At 41.6% G+C, this 19,948-nt stretch overlaps 1 protein-coding gene across 2 annotated transcripts; it reads left to right on the top strand.

Annotated features, from left to right (window-relative positions):
- The first annotated feature begins 1 nt into the window (after position 1).
- On the top strand, positions 2-19,915 carry LOC128027364 (nucleoprotein TPR). 2 transcript variants are annotated; one of them, XM_052614931.1, is made up of 51 exons: positions 2-152; positions 656-760; positions 846-901; positions 998-1,094; positions 1,495-1,598; positions 1,720-1,884; positions 1,981-2,073; positions 2,166-2,246; positions 2,332-2,419; positions 2,698-2,838; positions 2,928-3,022; positions 3,110-3,307; positions 3,404-3,511; positions 3,782-4,002; positions 4,123-4,283; positions 4,372-4,499; positions 4,659-4,807; positions 5,885-6,047; positions 6,134-6,268; positions 6,354-6,494; positions 6,590-6,761; positions 6,848-7,014; positions 7,106-7,258; positions 7,345-7,461; positions 7,550-7,753; positions 8,138-8,328; positions 8,426-8,573; positions 8,817-8,954; positions 9,745-9,876; positions 10,031-10,161; positions 10,276-10,486; positions 10,587-10,733; positions 11,580-11,778; positions 13,265-13,461; positions 13,686-13,759; positions 13,890-14,080; positions 14,167-14,415; positions 14,759-14,907; positions 15,275-15,355; positions 15,432-15,632; positions 15,708-15,839; positions 16,421-16,511; positions 17,110-17,282; positions 17,415-17,486; positions 17,565-17,656; positions 17,743-17,852; positions 17,942-18,040; positions 18,132-18,291; positions 18,367-18,476; positions 19,256-19,345; positions 19,676-19,915. In XM_052614931.1, exons 1-51 carry the CDS (start codon positions 2-4, stop codon positions 19,732-19,734), a joined length of 7,020 nt encoding a protein of 2,339 aa, XP_052470891.1. In that variant the 3' UTR covers positions 19,735-19,915. The 2 variants fall into 2 exon arrangements, with proteins under 2 accessions (XP_052470891.1, XP_052470885.1); XM_052614925.1 differs by having other exon boundaries at positions 14,759-14,916.
- Positions 19,916-19,948: the final 33 nt, after the last annotated feature.

The following is a 19,948-nucleotide window of genomic DNA, read 5'->3' as shown; positions in this document are numbered from 1 at the left end:
GATGGCGGCACTTCTTCAGCAAGCGCTGGAGAGAACCGAGATAAACAAACTGCCGAAAGCGATTCAGAACAAACTCGAGAAAGTTCTGTCAGAGCAGCAAACGGAAGTAGACTCACTGAAATCCCAGCACGAGCGATATAAAGCAGACTGCGGTGAGTAACGGTAGCAGGCGGGCCAGAGTCATTCAACAGCTGTGTGCCTTAAACACTAGTGTGCTGCCTAACTAGACAGCATGTTTAGGCATCATACATGCATTTGTACTGATCCAAGACAGGTTGTCTGATTCATTATTCTTGAATGGCTTGTTTGTTCTCCACAAATGAGCTACCGAGTTGTGTTTACTGCAAAAGTATTGGTATAAGTTAATACTAAGATGTAGTGGCACACCAAAAAAAAAAAAAAAAAAAAAAAACCGTGTGGACCATGTTTGTCTGTTTTTTCCCCCCAATAGGAACTTTATGTGCGTTATTGATCAGCTGTCTAGAATAGATGATGAAATAACTAGAATGCTATGTGAGCATATAAAGCCTTTCTTTATAACCTTAATCATAATGAATTAATTTTTTAACTGTTCTTTCTCTCTAAATCAGCAGTCTTAATCATGTCAGTATGAATTGTCCCAGTAAAAACGTGTTGCATTTTTTTTAATGAACAGAACAACAGTACTTCAGTCTTGAGAAGAAGCTAGCCGAGAGTCAGGAGCAGTTCTTGTCCCAAAGTAAAGAGTATCACAGTATCAAGGAGGAGAACGGCCGCCTCTGTAAGTACTAGCATTATGTTTTTAATATCTGGATTGTGTTGAATCAGTGTTGCTGTATAACATCATGTGTTTGATTTTCTTAAAGTGGAGGAACTTAAGAAGCTAAAAGATGTAGAGGAAGAGCAGGGGACCACACAAGCGGTAACAATGAGTCTCTCACCTTGTCATGCTTCATATGGACCTTCATATTTGAGCAGTTAAAGATGATGCAAATATCTCAATGTTTTTGCATTTCAGAGTAAGCCTCCAAGAGCCAAATATGAAATTGAGGCAGAAAACCGAGAGCTCTCACGGTCGCTTGAGAAGAGATCTCAAGAAGTGGAAAACCTCAGCGGTACGAGTTATGACTCTGTTATTTGCATTCGTGATCAAGGTTGTCACCGACTTTGGAGTTGAATGATCAAGAAACATTTTTTTCAGTTTTGAAAACAGTGGTGCTGCTTAATATGTTTTGTGGAAAGTTCAGAAGGACAGCCTTTATTTGAAGTGGAAAGTTTATCATGACCTTTGAACAATTTAATTAATCTTTGAGTGGTAGTGTAGATGCTAGCAATCAAATTAAAAACAGTGAGATGTAGCCATTAAGTATTGTTAATATTTTTTGGTTTTTAAAAAGTAAACAAACACTGATTGCGCACGTGTGAAATTGAGTTGGTACTTAGTCCTAAAGTAACCCTAAACCAATGCTTTTGACATCCAGAACAGCTATAATGTGTCTTAACGTTATTATACAGAGGATCTTAAACGTCTCAACGACAAACTTGTGGAGACCAACACAATCAAGATGGAGCTCCAGCTTAAACTGGATGAACTTCAGTCTTCTGAGGTTTCCATTCAGGTGAACAGTGACTCTCATTTATCTGTCATTCTGTCTCTACGATGAAATCATTCATCTGATCATTGAGTCCATACTTGAAGTAGATTTTTTTGAAAGGTTTACTGTAGTTCTTTCTCATCAGTTTCGTGAGAAGCGAATGGAACAAGAAAAGGAGCTCCTTCAGAACCAGAACACATGGCTGAATGCAGAGCTGAAGAGTAAGACGGATGAGCTGTACGCATTATCCAGAGACAAGGGCAAAGAGATCCTGGAGCTCAAGTGCTCTTTAGAGAGCAAGAAGGAAGAGGTGGGAGGCATTTTTGAGACCTTATTTATCAGTTGAGCTATATTCTTATTAGATCACTTATCTGCAACAATCATATGGACTGTATGTTATAATCAGGTGACCAGACTTCAGGACCAAGTGACCACGCTCAAGAAAAACAATGACAACATGCAGAAGAGTACTGAGGAGCTCATGAACAAACTCAAAGAGGTTCACCATTACCTTCCTGTTCTAATGTAGTTTACCATTTCACGTCAAATGGAAATTAAATAATGGTTGCATTGTTTGTCGTCTATTTTTAGGCTAAAGACCAGTGGGCCTCCATGGAGGAAAAGTATCGCAATGAGCTGAATGCTAACCTCAAACTCTGTAATTTGTACAAGGTCAGTTAATGTTGATATTTGTTGTGCAGGGTCCAGTGTTACTGTATCATATAATTCATATGTGAATCCTTTTGTGTGTTCACAGAACGCAGCAGCAGACTCTGAAGTTAAGAACGCTGAACTGAACAGAGCTGTAGAAGAGCTCAACAAACTGTTGAAGGAGGCGATGGAAGGTGTGGAAATGAAATATTCTTCAGTTAATTCATATATTTATTTATTTTGTTCATTTCTGTAGCTCAGACATTAGAGAATGGCATTGCATTAACAAAATTTGTGCACAGTATACATACTATAAACATTTTTCTGCAGTATTGTAGCATGCGTCTCTGAACATCTATTTTCTTGTTTTGGGTTTATTCGCTAATTTTCTCTCATTGCTTCACATTGAATGTTGTGCCGAGTTTGGATGCTATGTGGTGCTAAGCAGACATTCTGCTTCTTTCATCAACAGCCAATAAAGGCACAGAGAAGAAGCTGTCAGAGCTGCAGAGTGTGAGGGAGAAAGCGGCGTCTGATCTACACGAGAAGGTCAGGCATCTGGAGAAAGAGCTGGAAAATGCCAACACGCGACTTGCAGACTTTAAAAGGAGAGGTAATGAGCATGTAACTTTTTAGGGGCAGATTTTAGGTTAAATCATGTAATTGTGCAAGACTTCATTCTGTATTTGTGTGCTTCAACAGGCGTTCCGGCTCTCACAGAAGAGGAGCTGACAAACCTCTCCCCAACTGCAGCTGCAGTGGCCAAGATTGTTAAGCCCGGCATGAAGCTAATGGAGGTACAACAGATGTTTATCACAAACTTACTCAGAATTTTGTGACACTGTGTGTATCTTTCTGAGTAACTTTTCTATATTCGCTCCCAGCTGTATAATGCCTTCGTTGAGGCGCAAGACCAGCTGCATATTGAGAAGCTGGAGAGCAAGCGTGTGCACAAGGTTCTGGATGAGATCGTTCTGGAGGTGGAGAACAAAGCTCCCATCCTGAAACGGCAGAGGGAAGAATATGAAAACATGCAAAAGTCCATGACCAGCCTATGTGCCAAACTGGAGCAGGCTATGAAGGTTAGCACATATTTGCTATGAAGGTTTGCACAGAAAAAACACGGTGGTAATTCGACCGTTATCACATTAATCAGTGTCTTTTCTCTTGCATATCAGGAGGTCCGTCGACTCCAGAAGGAGACGGATGAAGCCAATAAGAGATCTTTAGGGCTAGAGCGAGATAAACAGAGATCAGAGAGACAGTTAGCAGACATGTCTGAACAGGTAAGCCACACACTGTCTGTCTGTTACAGTAAACATTGAGATGTAATACCTAGGGGTGTGAAATATGTATAGTTTATGATAATATTGGAATTGTGGTGCCTTAAGGGTGCACACTGTCTCTGTGTGATATAGCCTAGTAGAACGCAGTTCAAAAAAACATTTTGTGTCTTTTGAATTTTTTTGTTGTTGTCAGTATCACACACCCCTATAAACACCTAGTCTATAAACAATAATAATTCTAATAGCAATCTATTTCTTTCCATGATTCAGGTGCGTGTGCTGCTGGTGGAGGTGGAGGAAGCACGTGGTAATCAGGTGGTGCGTGAGGATGTGAGCTCGGCTGTGAGCAGCAGCTCTGAGGTCCAGGGATCACGCCAGTTGGCTTTCCGCAGCGTCCAAGAGCTTCAGCAGCAGAACCAGAACATGCTGGCCCAGATCCGAGATCTGGAGGAGCAGAGGGAGCGGGACCAGAACCAGGCGAAGACTGCCAGGTACTGACCATCTACCTTACATTAGTGTTCATCTTAGGAAAGATCTTCCAACACATACATTGCCCTGCTATTCTACAGTAACACCATGGAAATCAGTAAAAACAAAACTCGTTCTCTCAGGCAAACCGAGTTGGAACAGAATCTAGAGAAGTTTCAGACGGAGCTGGAGCAGATAAAGGAGCAGCATAACCACCAGAAGCAGCTGGCTGATTCAGCCGCCCGGCAACGAGACATGTACCGTATCCTGTTGCAGACAGCTGGAGTCGAGCTTCCACCGCAGGGTGAAAATTAACTCTAATCAATTTCTTTTTTTTTTTTTACTTTTTAACCGAAAGTGTTCACTTCCGTGTAACCCATGGTTGTGTTCAGGTCCAGACGCTGGATCTCAAGCCACCGCTGCCAGCAGGTCAGGACCCATGCCTACCAGATCTACACCCCTCAGGGCTGCAGCTGCAGAATCTGTCCAGGCTACTCAGGCCAAAGCAGCACTTAAACAGGTTCGACATATTGACTTCTAGAGGTTTGGAATTACATAAATTTGAATAAATTATTAAAATCTTCATTATTGGGTAAAGTATTCCCTAAAAAGGACTCAAAGACAAATCTCATTTGAACATTGTGTATTAAGCATTAAACTGAAAGTTTTCTCCTCATAGCTTAATGATGCCTTTACAACATATAAAAAAGAGAAGGCAGAAAACGACAAGCTTCTGAACGAACAGATTGAGAGGCTTCATGGTCAAGTGTCGGACCTGCTCTCACAAAAGGCTAAACTCTCCTCTCAGCTGGAGTTTGCCTTCAAACGGTAAGCACAACTTTCCTGAAAGAACTCCCTTTGATGGCATTATACATTTAAGTTGGATTTGAATGTTTTTACCTCACTCTAATCTGAGCAAAACAAGCTAAAGCCATAGCTATGTATAGGTTGGGCAGATAGACGATGCTGATGGCTGATAGACATCACGATGTTGAGCTGGCATCGCAATCCCCATCCGCTGCATCTCAAATACTGTGTTCTGAAACAAAATGATGTGTAATACTGAACCTGGAAAGGGAGTAAATACGTGATGGGAGGAAAATATGTTTCAGTATTTTCTCTTGCAGTTACATCATTGGCCAATTAAACCGTATATAAATTGCGGGCATCAGGGAGCCACTATTATGCCTGGTATTGAAACTGCTTTTGAATGCGCGATTGCTTTTTAGTATTTTTATTTTATCCATTTTTCATTGTCAACACCAAAATATTAAATAGGTGAATCAAATTGTTCTTGATTTATAAAAAATGGCTTCGGATAAAAACAGACATGGCATGTTTCAGAACACAAAACTAACTCCCTAGATCATGAATGAATTATTCTTTTTCCACCCCTCTGAAATGCCTGTTTGAAATCCAGAGACTTGTGATGATTCTCTTCGACATGCCCTTTAACATACGTTATCACCGAAAGTAATCAAGGAGGTGTGTTCTATATAACTCATGTTTGTCCCGTTGGGCTCAAACATATGCGCTCTATCACAGCACGTCCCATCTTAAGCATCAAAACACACAGTGGGCAGTAGGTGTTTACTTCCATTTCTGTAAGGCGTAGCGTCCCTTGAATTTGACTGTTTTTCACAAAGAGTGACAATGAGGATGGGAAATTGTCATTTTTAGAGGTATTGGACCTTTTTTGGTGCAAAAACTTTATAAATACATAGCTTTGTAACCATATATTATGACCTATATAAAACCAGAAAACACAATGGAGGTATTTCATAGTGCTGTATTTCAAAATACAAATCAGATTGACAAAATTGAACATTTTTGAATAGTTATTTCATTTCAAATACCGACTTACATTTGTAAAGGATTAAATAGTACTGAATTGGCCCCTGGCAGGTATGAGATGCTTCAGGACAATGTGAATGGCTTTAGACGAGAGATTGAAGCCCTACGTGAGAGGAATCAAAAGATGACTGCCACTCATCAGAGACATGAACAAATCATTCACACAATGACTCAAGATCTAAGGGAGGCCAATGAGAAACTAGTCATGGCTGAGGTGAGCCAAAGTTCAATGCATTGAATAAACTTTCAGCAAACTAGATGGCTAGTATTCAGATGAGTTTTTTTTTCTCTTTCTGCCAGTTGCGCGTTGAGAACATCCGGAAGGAAAAAGACATTCTGAAGCAGGTGGAGAACAGACTGGCCCAGGAGAAAGAGTCCATCCTGACCGAGCAGCGGGGCCAGAACCTCCTGCTTACCAATCTCAAATCCATTCAGGTACAGTTTGTCTACCTATCGCTACCAACTTTTTATAAATCACTCTTTGCTTTTATTTCCTATTAACTTCCTCATTGTGTCACAGCTTACCATGGAACGCTCTGAGACGGATACCAAGCAGCGCTACAATAACCAGATTCAGCGTCTGGAGAAAGATATCGTCCAGCTTAAGAAGAAGCTGGAACAGGAGGTGGAACAGAGACACGCACTGGAACGCCACCAAGATGTAAGCTTTAATATTAGGGGTGACTTTCAAATGTCAACTGCTTGGTGAAACGGTCTACACCTGAAAGACTAATTTCCTTCATTTCTGTTGACTAGACTCAGCTTCTGGAGGCTAAGAAGCAGTTGGAGACACAGACAGCACTACATCAGAAGACTAAAGAGCTGCTAAGAACTGCTGAACAGCAGGTCACCTCCATGAGGCAGCAACTGAACAACACCGAGAACCAGAGCACAGCTCCTAAGCAGCCTGTGAGGACGTTACCCAGAGGTAAACATAGAAGTTGGAAAATGAAATTGTGGGTGTCATATTTTCCAGTGCTGTGGAACTCAAGGTCATGTTATGTGCAACTTCAGCTCCTGGTGTTCCTCAACAAGAGGTGGATGAACTCCGTGCATGTCTACAGCAGGCCGAAGAACAGAACTCTGACCTGAAGGAGCGTTTGAAGAATGTCAACACCAACCTAGAGCAGTACAGATCCTTGGTGCTCAGCTTAGAGGAATCTGTAAACAAAGAGAAGCAGGTATTAATCTACTTCATCCTGTCCAATTGTTTTTACTGCAAGTCCTAAGTGGCCACAGTACAAACAAATTTGCCCAATGTTTCACTTATAGTTGGGTGAGCAAGCACGGACCTCCACTGACAGCCAGCTGAAGACCGCGCGAGAGTTGAACCAGCAGCTGGAAGCCCGGCTGGTGGAAGCAGAAAAGGAAAAGCTAGAGCTCCAGGAGGAGAAGAGGAAAGCTGTGGAGAGCATTGAAGAACGGGTATGGAACGTACACGGATGGCACGTCCATTGTTTTTGGAGTGTATCTGAATAGGAAAGTTCTGAGGATTGAAACCATTTGTTTAGGTGAAGGAACTGAAAAGGAGCATGACAGACATGCAGACAGAGCTGCAGGATGCCCTCCAGAGAGCTGTGGAAGCAGTGGCCCAGGAACAGAGAGCCACTCAGGACAGCAAACTACAGGTGAGTGTGACACTGCTGGATAAAAACAGCTTATTACCCACTGATTCTCTTCGATGTTTAATCACACGTGTCTTATTTTGGGCTCCAGGCTAAACTGGCTGCAGAGGCTCAGAATAAATATGAGCGAGAGCTCATGCTGCATGCTGCAGATGTGGAAGCCCTACAGGCCGCCAAGAAACAGGGACAGCAGTCAGTGCAGACCTTGAAGCAGCTTGAGGACAAGGCTCAGAAAGCTGCATCTGAGCTGCGTCAGGGCCGTGTGGACTGGGAACAAAAAGAAAAGAGACTGAAGGTAAAATCAACTGGTTGGCAAAGGTAGAAGAATTTAGTAAAAGGAACTGGCTTATGCATAAAGATGTTAGAGAGCCTTGGAGATCATCATAAATGAAATACCTGTGTGCATTTCTGAACAAAAAATATATATTTGAGGAATGGTTTTAACCAGTCAGTTTTTTTCTTAAATTTTTTTGTCCAGACCATGGAAGTAAATTAGAACCGAGGCGGTTTAGTTCTCGACATTTTTTCAAAATATCTTGTTTTGTCTTCCATTCCAAGTTCAGAACAAATTCAGTAAATGATGACACTGTTTTTCAGTTTTGTGTGGACAATCCCTTTAGCATAACAGCCTTTGTAGAGCTCATGCTTGGTTGACAACTTCTATATTGTTTCTTTTCAGGAGGAACTTTCTAAAGAACAGAAGAGAGCCGAGGAGCTGCAGAAGCAGAACACCATGCTTCATGATCAGATGGAAGAGCTGAGCAGCAAGATAATGGCCTCCACCCAGCAGCAGACCGCTGGAGAGAGCAGTCTGAACATCTCTCTGAACGAGGAGGGCAAATCTCATGAACAGATCCTGGACATTCTCAGGTAAAACCCTTCATCAAGCGCAAACCTCTCAATTAAAATGCCTTATAATACTAAAGAAGATTGGGGTAATACTCATGTGGCCTTTCTTTCCCAACAGGTTTGTACGGCGGGAGAAGGAGATAGCTGAGACCCGGCGAGAAGTGGCGGAAGTGGAGACCCTGCGATATAAACAGCGCATGGAGTACCTGGAGGGAGAGCTAAAGGAACTGCAGGATAGCCTGAATGTGGAGAGGGAAAAGCTACAGGTCCTAAAAGTTGTTTCAAACAGTTTTCCCAAACTTTCTGTACATTTGCTATTGGTTGGACTAACTGAGAGCTCCGCCAGAAACCTTTTTTCAAACAGTCTTTATATATAAAAATATATTTATTTATCAGTTTTTTTTGTTTTTATATTTATTTATTTGTAGGTTTTTGTCAAGTCACCTAACTTGATCTGATTGATCTGAAAAATTGCATATCTTTCAGTCAGTTAACATCTCTATCTGCAGGTAGCAACAAAGACCTTGACACAGCAGGAAGACATAATGAAGCGGATGGAGAGTATGAGTGCTCTGACTGAGACCAACAAGATGCTGAAGAATGAGAAGAACAGACTGGAGCATGAACTACAACAGACTCAAGCAAAGGCAAGACTTTAAGAGCACATTGTGTGCATCACTTCTTAGGACCATTTCCTGTCTTATTGATTAGTTTAAGAGATCTTCAGAGGCCAAGAATCAATCTCTCCTACAGGCACCTTCTTTACAATTTAGATATAATGTCGTTTTAAGAAACAAGGTAATTGTTTATAGGTAATTAGAGGCTTTGCAACATGACTCAACCAGGGCACCGGGGCCCACTAGAGGCCCTCAGCAATCATCCAAGGAGACCACAGGAGTCTTAAAAGTATTTAAATTAATCTTTAAATTAAGTTTTATTTAAAAACACAAAGAAACAATATATAAACAGGAACCATATTTATTTTGCCTTCTCAATAACAATGGGCTTTATTGAAGAACATTTAGTACTTAATTATGGAATCAGAAAATGATTAATATATCAGTACTCCTAGATTGTCTGAAAAGCCTAGTTGTCATTACAGTAAAAACGTTGAAAATATTTATATATAATACATGAGATGTAGTCTTTCAAATATTGTGTTGGACAACAGGAGGGCTTTAAGTCAAAAAGGTTGAGTGTCTTATATTTGTTCTAAAACAAGTCAATTAATCATGAAACATTACTCCGCTATAAGTAAGCTTTAATGTAGAAGTCCATTTATGTGTTTGCAGATATATCTGTTCATATTTGTGTATAATATATTGTTTATTTGCTTAACTATCATATACCCATATATATATATAAATATACCCATAAGACTGGTTTTGTGGTGCAGGGTCACATATGTATAACATTGATTGTCATATGATGATGTAGATCCGTAAACTGGAGGCAGACATCAAGCCCCTGCAGGACTCCAATGCTGAGCTGAGTGAGAAGAGTGGCATGCTACAGGCTGAGAAGAGACTCCTGGAGGAGGACGTCAAGCGCTTGAAGACTCGAACACAGGTCTCACTGTTCACGCATGGATTTCTCTACCTTGAATGTAACCTGTAGAATCTTATATTAAACAACACCAGTATGTTTGGTCCGTTTAATTCAGTCAAACTGACTGGTAGTGTCGTTTTCAGTATCTAACTCTGTAATTCAATTGGTTGTGCAGCAACTGCTTAGTCAGCAGAAGGACAGTGATCAGGAGGAAAGTAAAAGGCTTAATTCTGAGAGGGAGACCCATCTCAAACGCATCCAGCAGCTCATAGAGGAGACGGGGAAACTCAAGAATGAGGTGGCCAGGTCAGAGTGCTTGTTTAAATCATGTGACATTTGAAAATGTAAGAATTTTTGTTGTTGTTAGTTTTGTGCAAGAGGTTTTAACACCACAATCTTCATTCCCTGCCGTCCAAACAGGAGCCAAGCTTCAATCACAACAGCTCAGAGCCAGGTGCAGAACCTGCAGGATAGCCTTGGGAAGGTCACCACTGAAAGAGACAGTCTGAAGAAGGAGCTGGAGGCAAAGAACGTGGATATCCAGGAGAAACTCAAAACCATCACGCAGGTCAAGAAGATCGGCCGTCGGTACAAAACCCAGTATGAAGAGCTCAAAGAACAGCATGATAAGGTACATCACAATTTATGATGGTTGTTCTTTTTTCATGTTTACTAATTGAAGCAATGAAAATGTCCTGGATTCATCGGAGTCTGCCACATCTCTCTGATAGATGGTGGCAGAGGCTGCGTCTAAGCCAGCACAGGAGCATGAAGACCGTCAGGCCTCAGTGCAGGAGATTCAAAACCTGAAGAGCTCACTGAGTCAGACACAGAACAGAACCTCCGAACTGGAAACTCAGCTGGACAGCATACAGAAGGTACTCATTTAAGACTTACTGTGCTGCTCTGACAAACCAGTCTACCCATAGGTGGGATAAACTATTATGCGAGATGATTCTTTCTTGCATTGGTATCTAGAGAGGCTAAAATTGTGAAGCCCTCTATTGGATCAAGCAGGAATAGCCATATATTCATGCTGAACAAGTACATGAACACAAGTTAGTAGAATGTTAGTAGAACATTAGCCTTTTACTGAATGTGTTGACCTCATTAGGTCTGAAATGCATTGTAAACCCATAAGATCAACCGTGAACAAACCTCAGTTGTTCTTGCGGAAGCTTGAATAGACTTGAACAGCAAGACACACAAGAACAAACCTCATTGGTTTAAGCTTCTTTGTAACATATTTGATGTAGCCTGTCTGTGTATGTTGATCATTGTTTATATGTGAATTAAAGGCTAAATTGTGTATTTAATTTTTGGGTGACTGAATTCTTTTTAAACAAAACTTTTTAAATGAATCACAACAGTTAATTAAGTGGCTCAAAAGTAATGCTTTTACAGATCCACAGTTTGTATAACCCTTCAGAGCACTGGGATGTCCAAACATCGCCATTGTGGGCTTCTCTGGTTTGGCTCACGTTATATAACTGTAATAAAAGTGTTTAATCCAGGAAGTGAAAGAGTAATGGAGTGTTATGTGTTCATTAACTTTTGAGACCGTGAAGTTTAAAGTTTAAAGAGCTTTTCTTTTTCTTTTTTCGGGTCCTCTTTCATTGTTGCTTATGAAGCGTTTGTTGACTTCATAAAAGTGATGAAGTGAACAAACTCAGTGAGACTGTCAGTAGTGCATTCAAAACATGTGGTGATGTTTGTGCGTACAGACGGTGCAAGAGCGTGAAGCTGAGGTGAAGAGCCTGCAGGAGCAGCTGGCGCAGGTGCAGCCGGAGCTCAGTCGTCTGAGAGCAGAGCTTCAGGAGAAGAGTAACCTGGAGGAGCAGCTCCGACAGCAGATCGCTGAGAAAGAGGAGAAGACCAAGAAAGCCTTCATGGGTGCCAAGCAGAAGATCAACCAGCTCAACAGTTAGTAAACCAGAACACGCTTTAATCTCGCTGATATTCCTATGGTCCAAAGCAGTTTAGTCCAACCAGATAATCATGACCATTTTTTTTACAAGTTAATGATTTAAAGGGGTCATGATCTGAGAAATCAAATTTCCCTTGATCTTTTGACATCTTTTTAACAGGTCAATGAACTATAAAAAAACATCAACATTCAAGTTGAAAAACTAACAATTTTCTCATTAGTTTAAAAACAGCTTTTATTGAAACCAAGCTCAAAAAACAACTTGTTTTGGATTGTGCCACTTTATGATGTAATAGTGTGGCTAAGCCCCGCCTCCGCAGGAGAAGATTTATGCCTGCTTCTACATCACTGCCTCTTTAGTAGTAGGTGGAGGGGAAATACTAGAGAGATGCAAACACAGGGTTACTCCATCAACAAAACCATACAGATGACATTACAAGATTTTAAGACGCTGTGTAGTGTAAGTTGTGAAAAACAGTCTTTAAATTGCCTTCTTTGTGATCCTAACATATCAAGATCCCTGCTGCTGCGTCATGTAGCGAATCAATTTCTCTTTCAGGTCAGAAGCTGCGCGAATGGCTATATGTCAGAATTTGATCAGGACATTAGTTTACTGTCTGGGATTTGTTGTCAATCCGTTCTGCATCCAGTGTTAAAACAGATTTGCAGATTATAAACGGGTTCTGTTGTCTAAATTCACATTGCGCCGCAAGCATCCAGTGTAAAGGAGCTCCAGATCGTGTCAGTGAAACACTGTTTGTTTGATTTACTTTGCTATGGGTTCATTTTTTTTAAACCAGGCAGTATGATGCAGACTTTTCAGAAAAACTGAAAATAAATGATGATGCAGCACTGAGTCTAACTAGAGTGGATTCAACCGTAATTGTCAACACATAAGTGTTAGTAAATGTGTTTTTACCCCTATTGTATTGTCTGTAGCAGACTGTTTTTAATCCAAATGACCCAAGTTATTTTCAGAGTACTTCACAGCAGTCAATCTGTTATTTTAATAAACAAATCTTTTAGCCAATCATAGCAGTGGGCATTAACTTGCAAGTCTTAAATCTGCCCCGCCTATAAAAACCTTTGAACCTTTCTGCAGACAGGTTCAAAAATAGGATAAAAAATTACCTGTTTAATTCTAAATTCTGATTTTTTTTTTTAATGTAAAATCAGACTAACATTACAAGTGAACCTCAAAGAAAATGATAAAATAATAAAAACATTAAATATTTAAACCATATATGTAAATGGGAAAATATTTTTGACATGTTTTGAAAATGTATTCTTTATAATATTTACAGTATTTCTTTTGTTGGGCTGAAAGATTTGACTCTTGTATGCAGGGGGATATGTACATTTTTGTCTAATAAAATGCTCTTTAGGATGCAAATGTCCTCCCTCTCCCTAGCAAGTAGCTTTATTTACATCCTACATCCAATTGTCTTGCATCCTAAAATCCCTACATCCAATGTGTTTTAGGTGCAAAGGAGCAGCTGGCAAAAGAGAATGAGGAGCTAAAGCAGCAAAGAGAGGAGCTGGAGGTGAGGATGAGTGCGCTGAAGTCCCAGTATGAAGGCCGGTTGAGCCGGCAGGAGAGAGAGCTGAGGGAACTCCGTGAGCAACAGGAGAGACACGGAGATCAGAAAGATGAAGCTCAGGAGCCTGGCCAGAGCAAGGTACAGCACCACAAATGCACTATTGTCTGACCAATGTATGTAGAAATACTGTGTTACGTATGTTGAAACATATGTATGAAAACTATGTGACTTTTTTTGGCATTGATGGGTTTTTACTATTAGGTTTTATGTGTATTATAAGAGAAATCCTAGTCTTTATTTACTAAATGAAAGTATTTATGTAAATGTCCTTGGTAAGGATAAAAGTAATTGATCTTTTACAGGTTCAGGAGGCACAGAGGTCATCAGATGCTCGCCAGATCACTCTCAAACCCACACCTGCTGCTGACAGAGGAAGGTAATGATTCAGATCCACCTAATTTTGCAATGCGGAAGTAATCTGTTTTCCGTGAATGTGTAAGACTTCTGCATCTTTTATTTTTCTAGTGGTTTTAAATATTGTCTCTCTCTTTTCCATCTGTTAACAGTGCCAGTACATCCGAGCCGCCCACTGCCAACATCAAGCCCACACCAGTGGCTGCTGCCCCCAGCAAGCCTTCACCAATTGCAGGGAGTAAGTCTACCCCTAGGGCAAGCATCCGCCCAATGATAACACCCGGACCTGTGACCACGCCCACAGCCACAGTCATGCCCACAACACAGGTGGAAACGCAGGAAGGTACGGGTGGAGTTCAGGCTTTGACATCTGATAGGATATCCGTATTAGTGAATGAGTTGTACATTGTCATTGTTTTTTTCCATCAGCTCTCCAGTCCACAGAGAGTCCAGTGGAACATGTGACTGTCTTCGGCAGCACCAGCGGCTCAGTGCGTTCCACCAGCCCTAACATTCAGACTACACAGCCAATCCTCGGCCTACAGCAGACCCAAGCCACTGCCTTCGTCCAGCCCACTCAGCAGCAGACCAGTCCGGAGCCAGCAACGACCGTTATGGAGGCAGTACATAGCTCACAGATGGAGAGGCCATCCACTTCCACTGCTGTCTTTGGTTCAGGTACAAAGAACAGTGAAAAGGTCGTAAACATTTGAATATCGCATTCAATTAATCCTGCAGCCCTAGTAAACTTGTCATGTGCATCTTTTCAGTAAAGCCTGTTCTGTAATCAGTATTAAATCGCCATCTTTAATTGATGTGTCTTATTCCATAGAACAATTTTTTTTAAACAAGTTGCTTTTTGCCCTAGGTCAGCGATTATTTTAACTAACCAATAAATCTAAGTAGACCTATAAATAAAGGGAAATTTGGGAGAAAAATGGTAGAGGTTCGATAAATATGGACTGTTTTTTCCCCTAATTTTGATATGAGGTTTCTGACTAACATGTCATTCTTCTGCCAGTGTCAGCAACTGCAGGCTCATCTGTGCCCAAGCGAGCGCGAGAGGAAGAGCAGGAGAGCTCCACCGAGGTGACTGACACCACACAGGAAGACTCCACCCACCAACCCATCACGAAGAAGCTCCGTATCATAAGAAGAATAGGCCTGGAGGTGAGCAGTGTACGTACATGAGCAACTGTCATCTTGTGGGAGTGGATCGTGTTATTAGTTGAGAAATTAGTTTGATTTATACTGGCAACTTATTTTGTGAAAGAGATTATAATGTACACTGATCGCACTGCATATATGCTTTTGCTTGAAGCCAGTGAAGGCATTCTGATACAAACAGACACCACATCTTTCTATTTACATAGTCTTTATTTTATAGTCTTTACAAGCTCTCAATGCATGTAAAATATAATTTCTTTGTTGTAGATGCAGCACTTGTGTTGCTGAAAACACTCACAGTGGTTATAACCTTAGCAATTAAAAATACACACTTTCGATTCTACATCATCCTGCATTGCTCTTTTTCTAGGATGCTTCAGGCACTGAGGAGAGTAATGATGCTATGGGTGAAGCTCCAGGAGAGAGCCAGCAGCCTCCTGATGCCAGTGAGGTAACCGTTTAACCACAACCACTCATCCCAACAATGAACAGCTAGCGCACTGACCGTGTCTGTTCATCTCTCACAGGAAGCATTTCCCGTGTTAGGTGAGGGAGACGAAGAATCTTTATCTCAGTCTGTCCCGATGGATCAGGTGAGTGAGTCCCAACCCTCCGAGTCTCAGATCAGCGGACAGGACTCCATCGAGGAGTACAAGCATGACGTCATCATCATAGAGACAGATAGCGGCACTGAGGAGGAAGAGGAGGAGCAGGGGGAGCCTGGAGAGGTCCGTGCGTGTGTTTCTCAGAGAAGCAGAAACTGTGTCATTAGCAGCGCTTATTAACCTCCCTTTATTCTGCAGTATGAAGACGATGATGATGCAGAAGATGAAGATGAAGATGGTGATGGAGGGATGGCAGAAGCAGCAGACGAGAGTAATGAAGGCAGTGGGAGTGCGGATGCCAATGATGCCTACGAGGGGGATGAGGCAGAGGTGACCCCGACTTTTCTAACCCTGCGATGAACAAAGCTTCTGTTGTAATGAAAGCCAGTTGGCTGCTAGAAAACAAGCTGTTCCATTGTGCCACTCGGTCTCTGCAAACAGTTAGTGTGATCGCATCTTAACCTTTTAGGGTTTTTGTATATACTGTACTTTCTGGACTATAAGTCGCACTTTTTTTCATAGCTTTGCTGGTCCTGAGACTTATAGTCAGTTGCGACTTATTTATCAAAATTAATTTGACATGAACCAAGAGAAAACATTACCGTCTCCAGCCTCGAGAGGGCGCTGTATGCTGCTCAGTGCTCCTGTAGTCTACACTGAAGACATAGAGCGCCCTCTAGCGGCTGTAGACGGTAATGTTTTCTCTTGGTTCTAAATAAATTCGATTTATAGTCCAGTGTGACTTATGTTTTTTTCCTCATCATGACGTATTTTTGGACTGATGCGACTTATACTCAGGTGCGACTTATAGTCCGAAAAATACGGTATATATATTTTTATAGTAAGTTTCTGTGAAATGATTGTGACTACTTTTGGCTGGTTGTTGTGACGTGATTTTGTTGTGTTGGCAGGGTGATGGAGCAGCTGATCCAGGCATTGACAACGAAGAGAGTCAAGAGGCATCCGATTCAATCCAGAAGCAAGCGGACTCTCAGAGCAGTGGTAAAAAAAAACACACACTACTGTACATTCCTATTTCATGCTGATGCTTTGATACACTGCTATGTGAAAGTCTGGCCCGCTGTGACTTTTTAAAAAAAAACATGTTTTTGAAAGAATTATCTTATGCTCAGGATATGCTGCATTTATTGGCTCAAAAATACAGTTAAAAAAGTATTTTTATTTTAATATATTATTCCTGTCTTCAGTGTCACATGAATAAATCATTCAAATATACTGATTTGTTGCTAAATTTTTTATTATTATTATTGTGATTTAAAAAAAAAAATTAATTTGTGTGGAAACTTATACTGTGATTCTTTGATGAATAAATGGTTCAGATATTTAAAAAAAGAAAGAAAAAAAATTGAAATCTTCATTCTCAGTAACATTTACAAATATCTTTACTGTCACTTTTTTGTCCTTACTGAATAAAACTATAAATTCCTTATATAAAATAAATGCATATTCTATCCACCCAGACCGTCATGGTAAATGTACAATGAAGTCTAGACTATGGAAGTGTGCAATATGGTGCCTTTAGGAGTAAGTGACAAATCTATGAATATTGAATCCGAGTAACTCTTATGTGTGTTCCCAGGTGAAGCTAGTGTTAGCACCCTGGAGTCGTTCCCTGCTGAGCCAGTCCCCACCACCACCACCACATCCTGCCTGGGCCTACGGCTTCCCCAACCCCCCCGGAGACCACATCACACCCCACCCCCTCGCCTCAACATCCACCCCGTCCCTGAGCTCGGACCCCCCATCATGCAGGTATATAGCTCATCTCCCATACTTTGAAAGCAGCTCAATCATAATAATTCTTATTTGTTTGCCTGAACACAGCATCAATTAAATACTTTTTATATCACAGAATTTTGATGACTCTATTATTCTTTTGGACAGAGACAGTCTGGACAGAGCAGACGGCCCTCGATGGGTCGTGCACCCCAGCTCACGCCTGGAATCGGAAGCATGGTGTGCGATCTAACCAATATAAACATCCTGTGTCTTGAGTGCTTCATAATTTCTGACCGAGTGTTTTGGTTCTTTCAGCAACATTTCTTTGACGATGATGACAGAATGGTTCCTAGCACTCCCACCCTTGTGGTGCCACACCGTACAGATGGCTTTGCAGAGGCCATTCAGTGAGTCACAGCAGCTTTTAACTCATTTATACCATGGAGGATACATCATTAAACATCTTGATTAATGATGCATCCCCCCATCTCAGTTCCCCTCAGGTAGCCGGAGTTCCTCGCTTCCGTTTCGGCCCTCCTGAGGATATGATGCCCCAGGCCAGCTCCTCTCATTCTGACCTGAGCCATCTGGCCACACATGGAGGCGAGTACAAACACAACACTAATTCTAGTAAATATTATAATTACTGTGAACATTGAGTAATCCCTGGCATTCCTTCTTTCTTTCTTCAGGGTTGGGCATGTATGAAAGTCCTCTCTTCCTGCCTGCTCATGAAGAAGAGTCTGGAGGCAGGAGTGTCCCCACCACCCCTCTACAAGTGGCTGCTCCAGGTGAGCAGCTGGTGGAAGTCCTGTCAGATTTGTTTGGCTGATATGTTTCAGTCAAACCTAACTGCTCTCTTCCTTTCATTCGTCTTGACAGTGACCGTATTCACAGAGAGCCACCCCTCTGATGTGTCGGAGACGGCCTCTCAGTCGGTCCCCATGGTCAGCACGTCCACCGGCAGTCTGAGCGCACCAGGAGAAGCTGTCCCAGGGGACGATGGAGATGACGTTTTTGTGGGGGAGGCTGAGAGTGAAGGGTGAGTTTCATGCTTCACTTCGGAGTGGCTCAGTTTTTTCAGGGGAGCTGTAGTAATAGTGTTATCTGTGTGTAGGGCGAGTAGTGAGGCATGTCTCGAGGGCCAGTCGGAGCTGGAATCTGCACAGCCGACCGATGATGCAAGCATGCCCTCCACTAGTCAAGAGCCCACGTCCAGCTCCACAGGTACACACCTTTTCACTTTTTTCACTACTTCTGGATCTTTTAATTTCTCTATTATAATGTCAAATTAAATCTGATCTTATTGAGTCTAAATTTAAATAAATGTTCTTATTTTGTTGGGTTATAAAGTTGTTGTGTGTTATTAAGGGGAGGTTTAATTTAAACATTCTGCCTTATTTACACTGTTAAAGAGTTGGATTATTAACTCTTTAGTTAATAATCCGGGGAAGTCATGGGCAAATGGTTAGAGAGTCGGACTCCCAATCGAAAGGTTGTGAGTTCGAGTCCCGGGATGGCAGGAATTGCATGTACAGTTCTCTCTCCACCTTCAATACCATGACCTGGGTGCCCTTGAGCAAGGCACTGAACCCCCCAACTGCTCCCAGGGCGCCGCAGCATAAATGGCTGCCCACTGCTCCGGGTGTGTGTTCACTGCTCTGTGTGTGTGTGTGTGTGTGTGTGAACTTCGGATGGGTTAAATACAGAGCACAAATTCTGAAAAAAGTGTGGGTCACCATACTTGGGTGAATGTCACGTCACTTTCTATTATTATAAACATGGCCAAAATTTCTAAACTTGAGTTGGACGTATGACAGTATTTCTGTGCCGAATACCCTACATCAGTGTTTGTATGAGTTTTTGAAGGTTTATAGTATACTGTAAGAGTATGGGGGGTGATCATTTTTCCAACTCGGTGAATCACCAACTTCTTTTCCATTCTTTTTCTTTCTACCCGTAAGTATTTGACGGTGTTTATCACCACATTTCTCTTCCTCTCTTAGATCCCAGCACCAGTAGTGGTCAGGCCAAACCTGCGAGCCGGCTCCTTCCTCAGCACCAGCTGCCGCGCAGGAACCAGATCATCAGGAGAGGTCAAGAGCCCATGCTTTTACATCCATCCTCTTACTCATTCATGACCTCTCAGTATATCATCAGTCACATTTCTCACAAAAAGCAACACAGACTGGTTTTTAAAACTTTTCTCTCTCTTTTATTTTTTATTTTTTATGAAGCAAAGGTTACGTGAAATGCATACAGAAGCTTTTCATTTGTCAGTTTTGTGCTTAATTTGCATAATTTGCTATAGTTTGTTCTATGAAAACAGATGTTTTAATAACTTTGGATGTCTACAAAGATCTTCAGTGTAATTAGATTTGGTTTGTCTGGGTCTGTATCTCAATTCTTTTTTTTTTGTCTTGCAGGCGGTGGTTTTCCTCGTGGAAGTCGGGGTCGAGGACTCAACAGAGGCACCCCCTTCTAAATCCACTCGCCCTTCCCAGCGTCTGCCCAGCAGAAACACGGATTCAGCCTACTGCAGTTTTACTTTAATGTTTTCTTTCAGTGTGTTTTAAAACATTGGTTAGACTTATTTTATATTTTGTGAGTAATCATACTGACGCATTGTTCAATGGTTTTTGCTAATAAATGGAGAATCTCTCTCACCATGTAGTTGTTAGTGCTGTTTGTTTCATGCT

The sequence above is a fragment of the Carassius gibelio genome, chromosome A2 (assembly GCF_023724105.1).
Source record: "Carassius gibelio isolate Cgi1373 ecotype wild population from Czech Republic chromosome A2, carGib1.2-hapl.c, whole genome shotgun sequence".
Classification (NCBI taxonomy): Eukaryota; Metazoa; Chordata; class Actinopteri; order Cypriniformes; family Cyprinidae; genus Carassius; species Carassius gibelio.
This window is presented reverse-complemented; position numbering and strand designations above follow the sequence as displayed.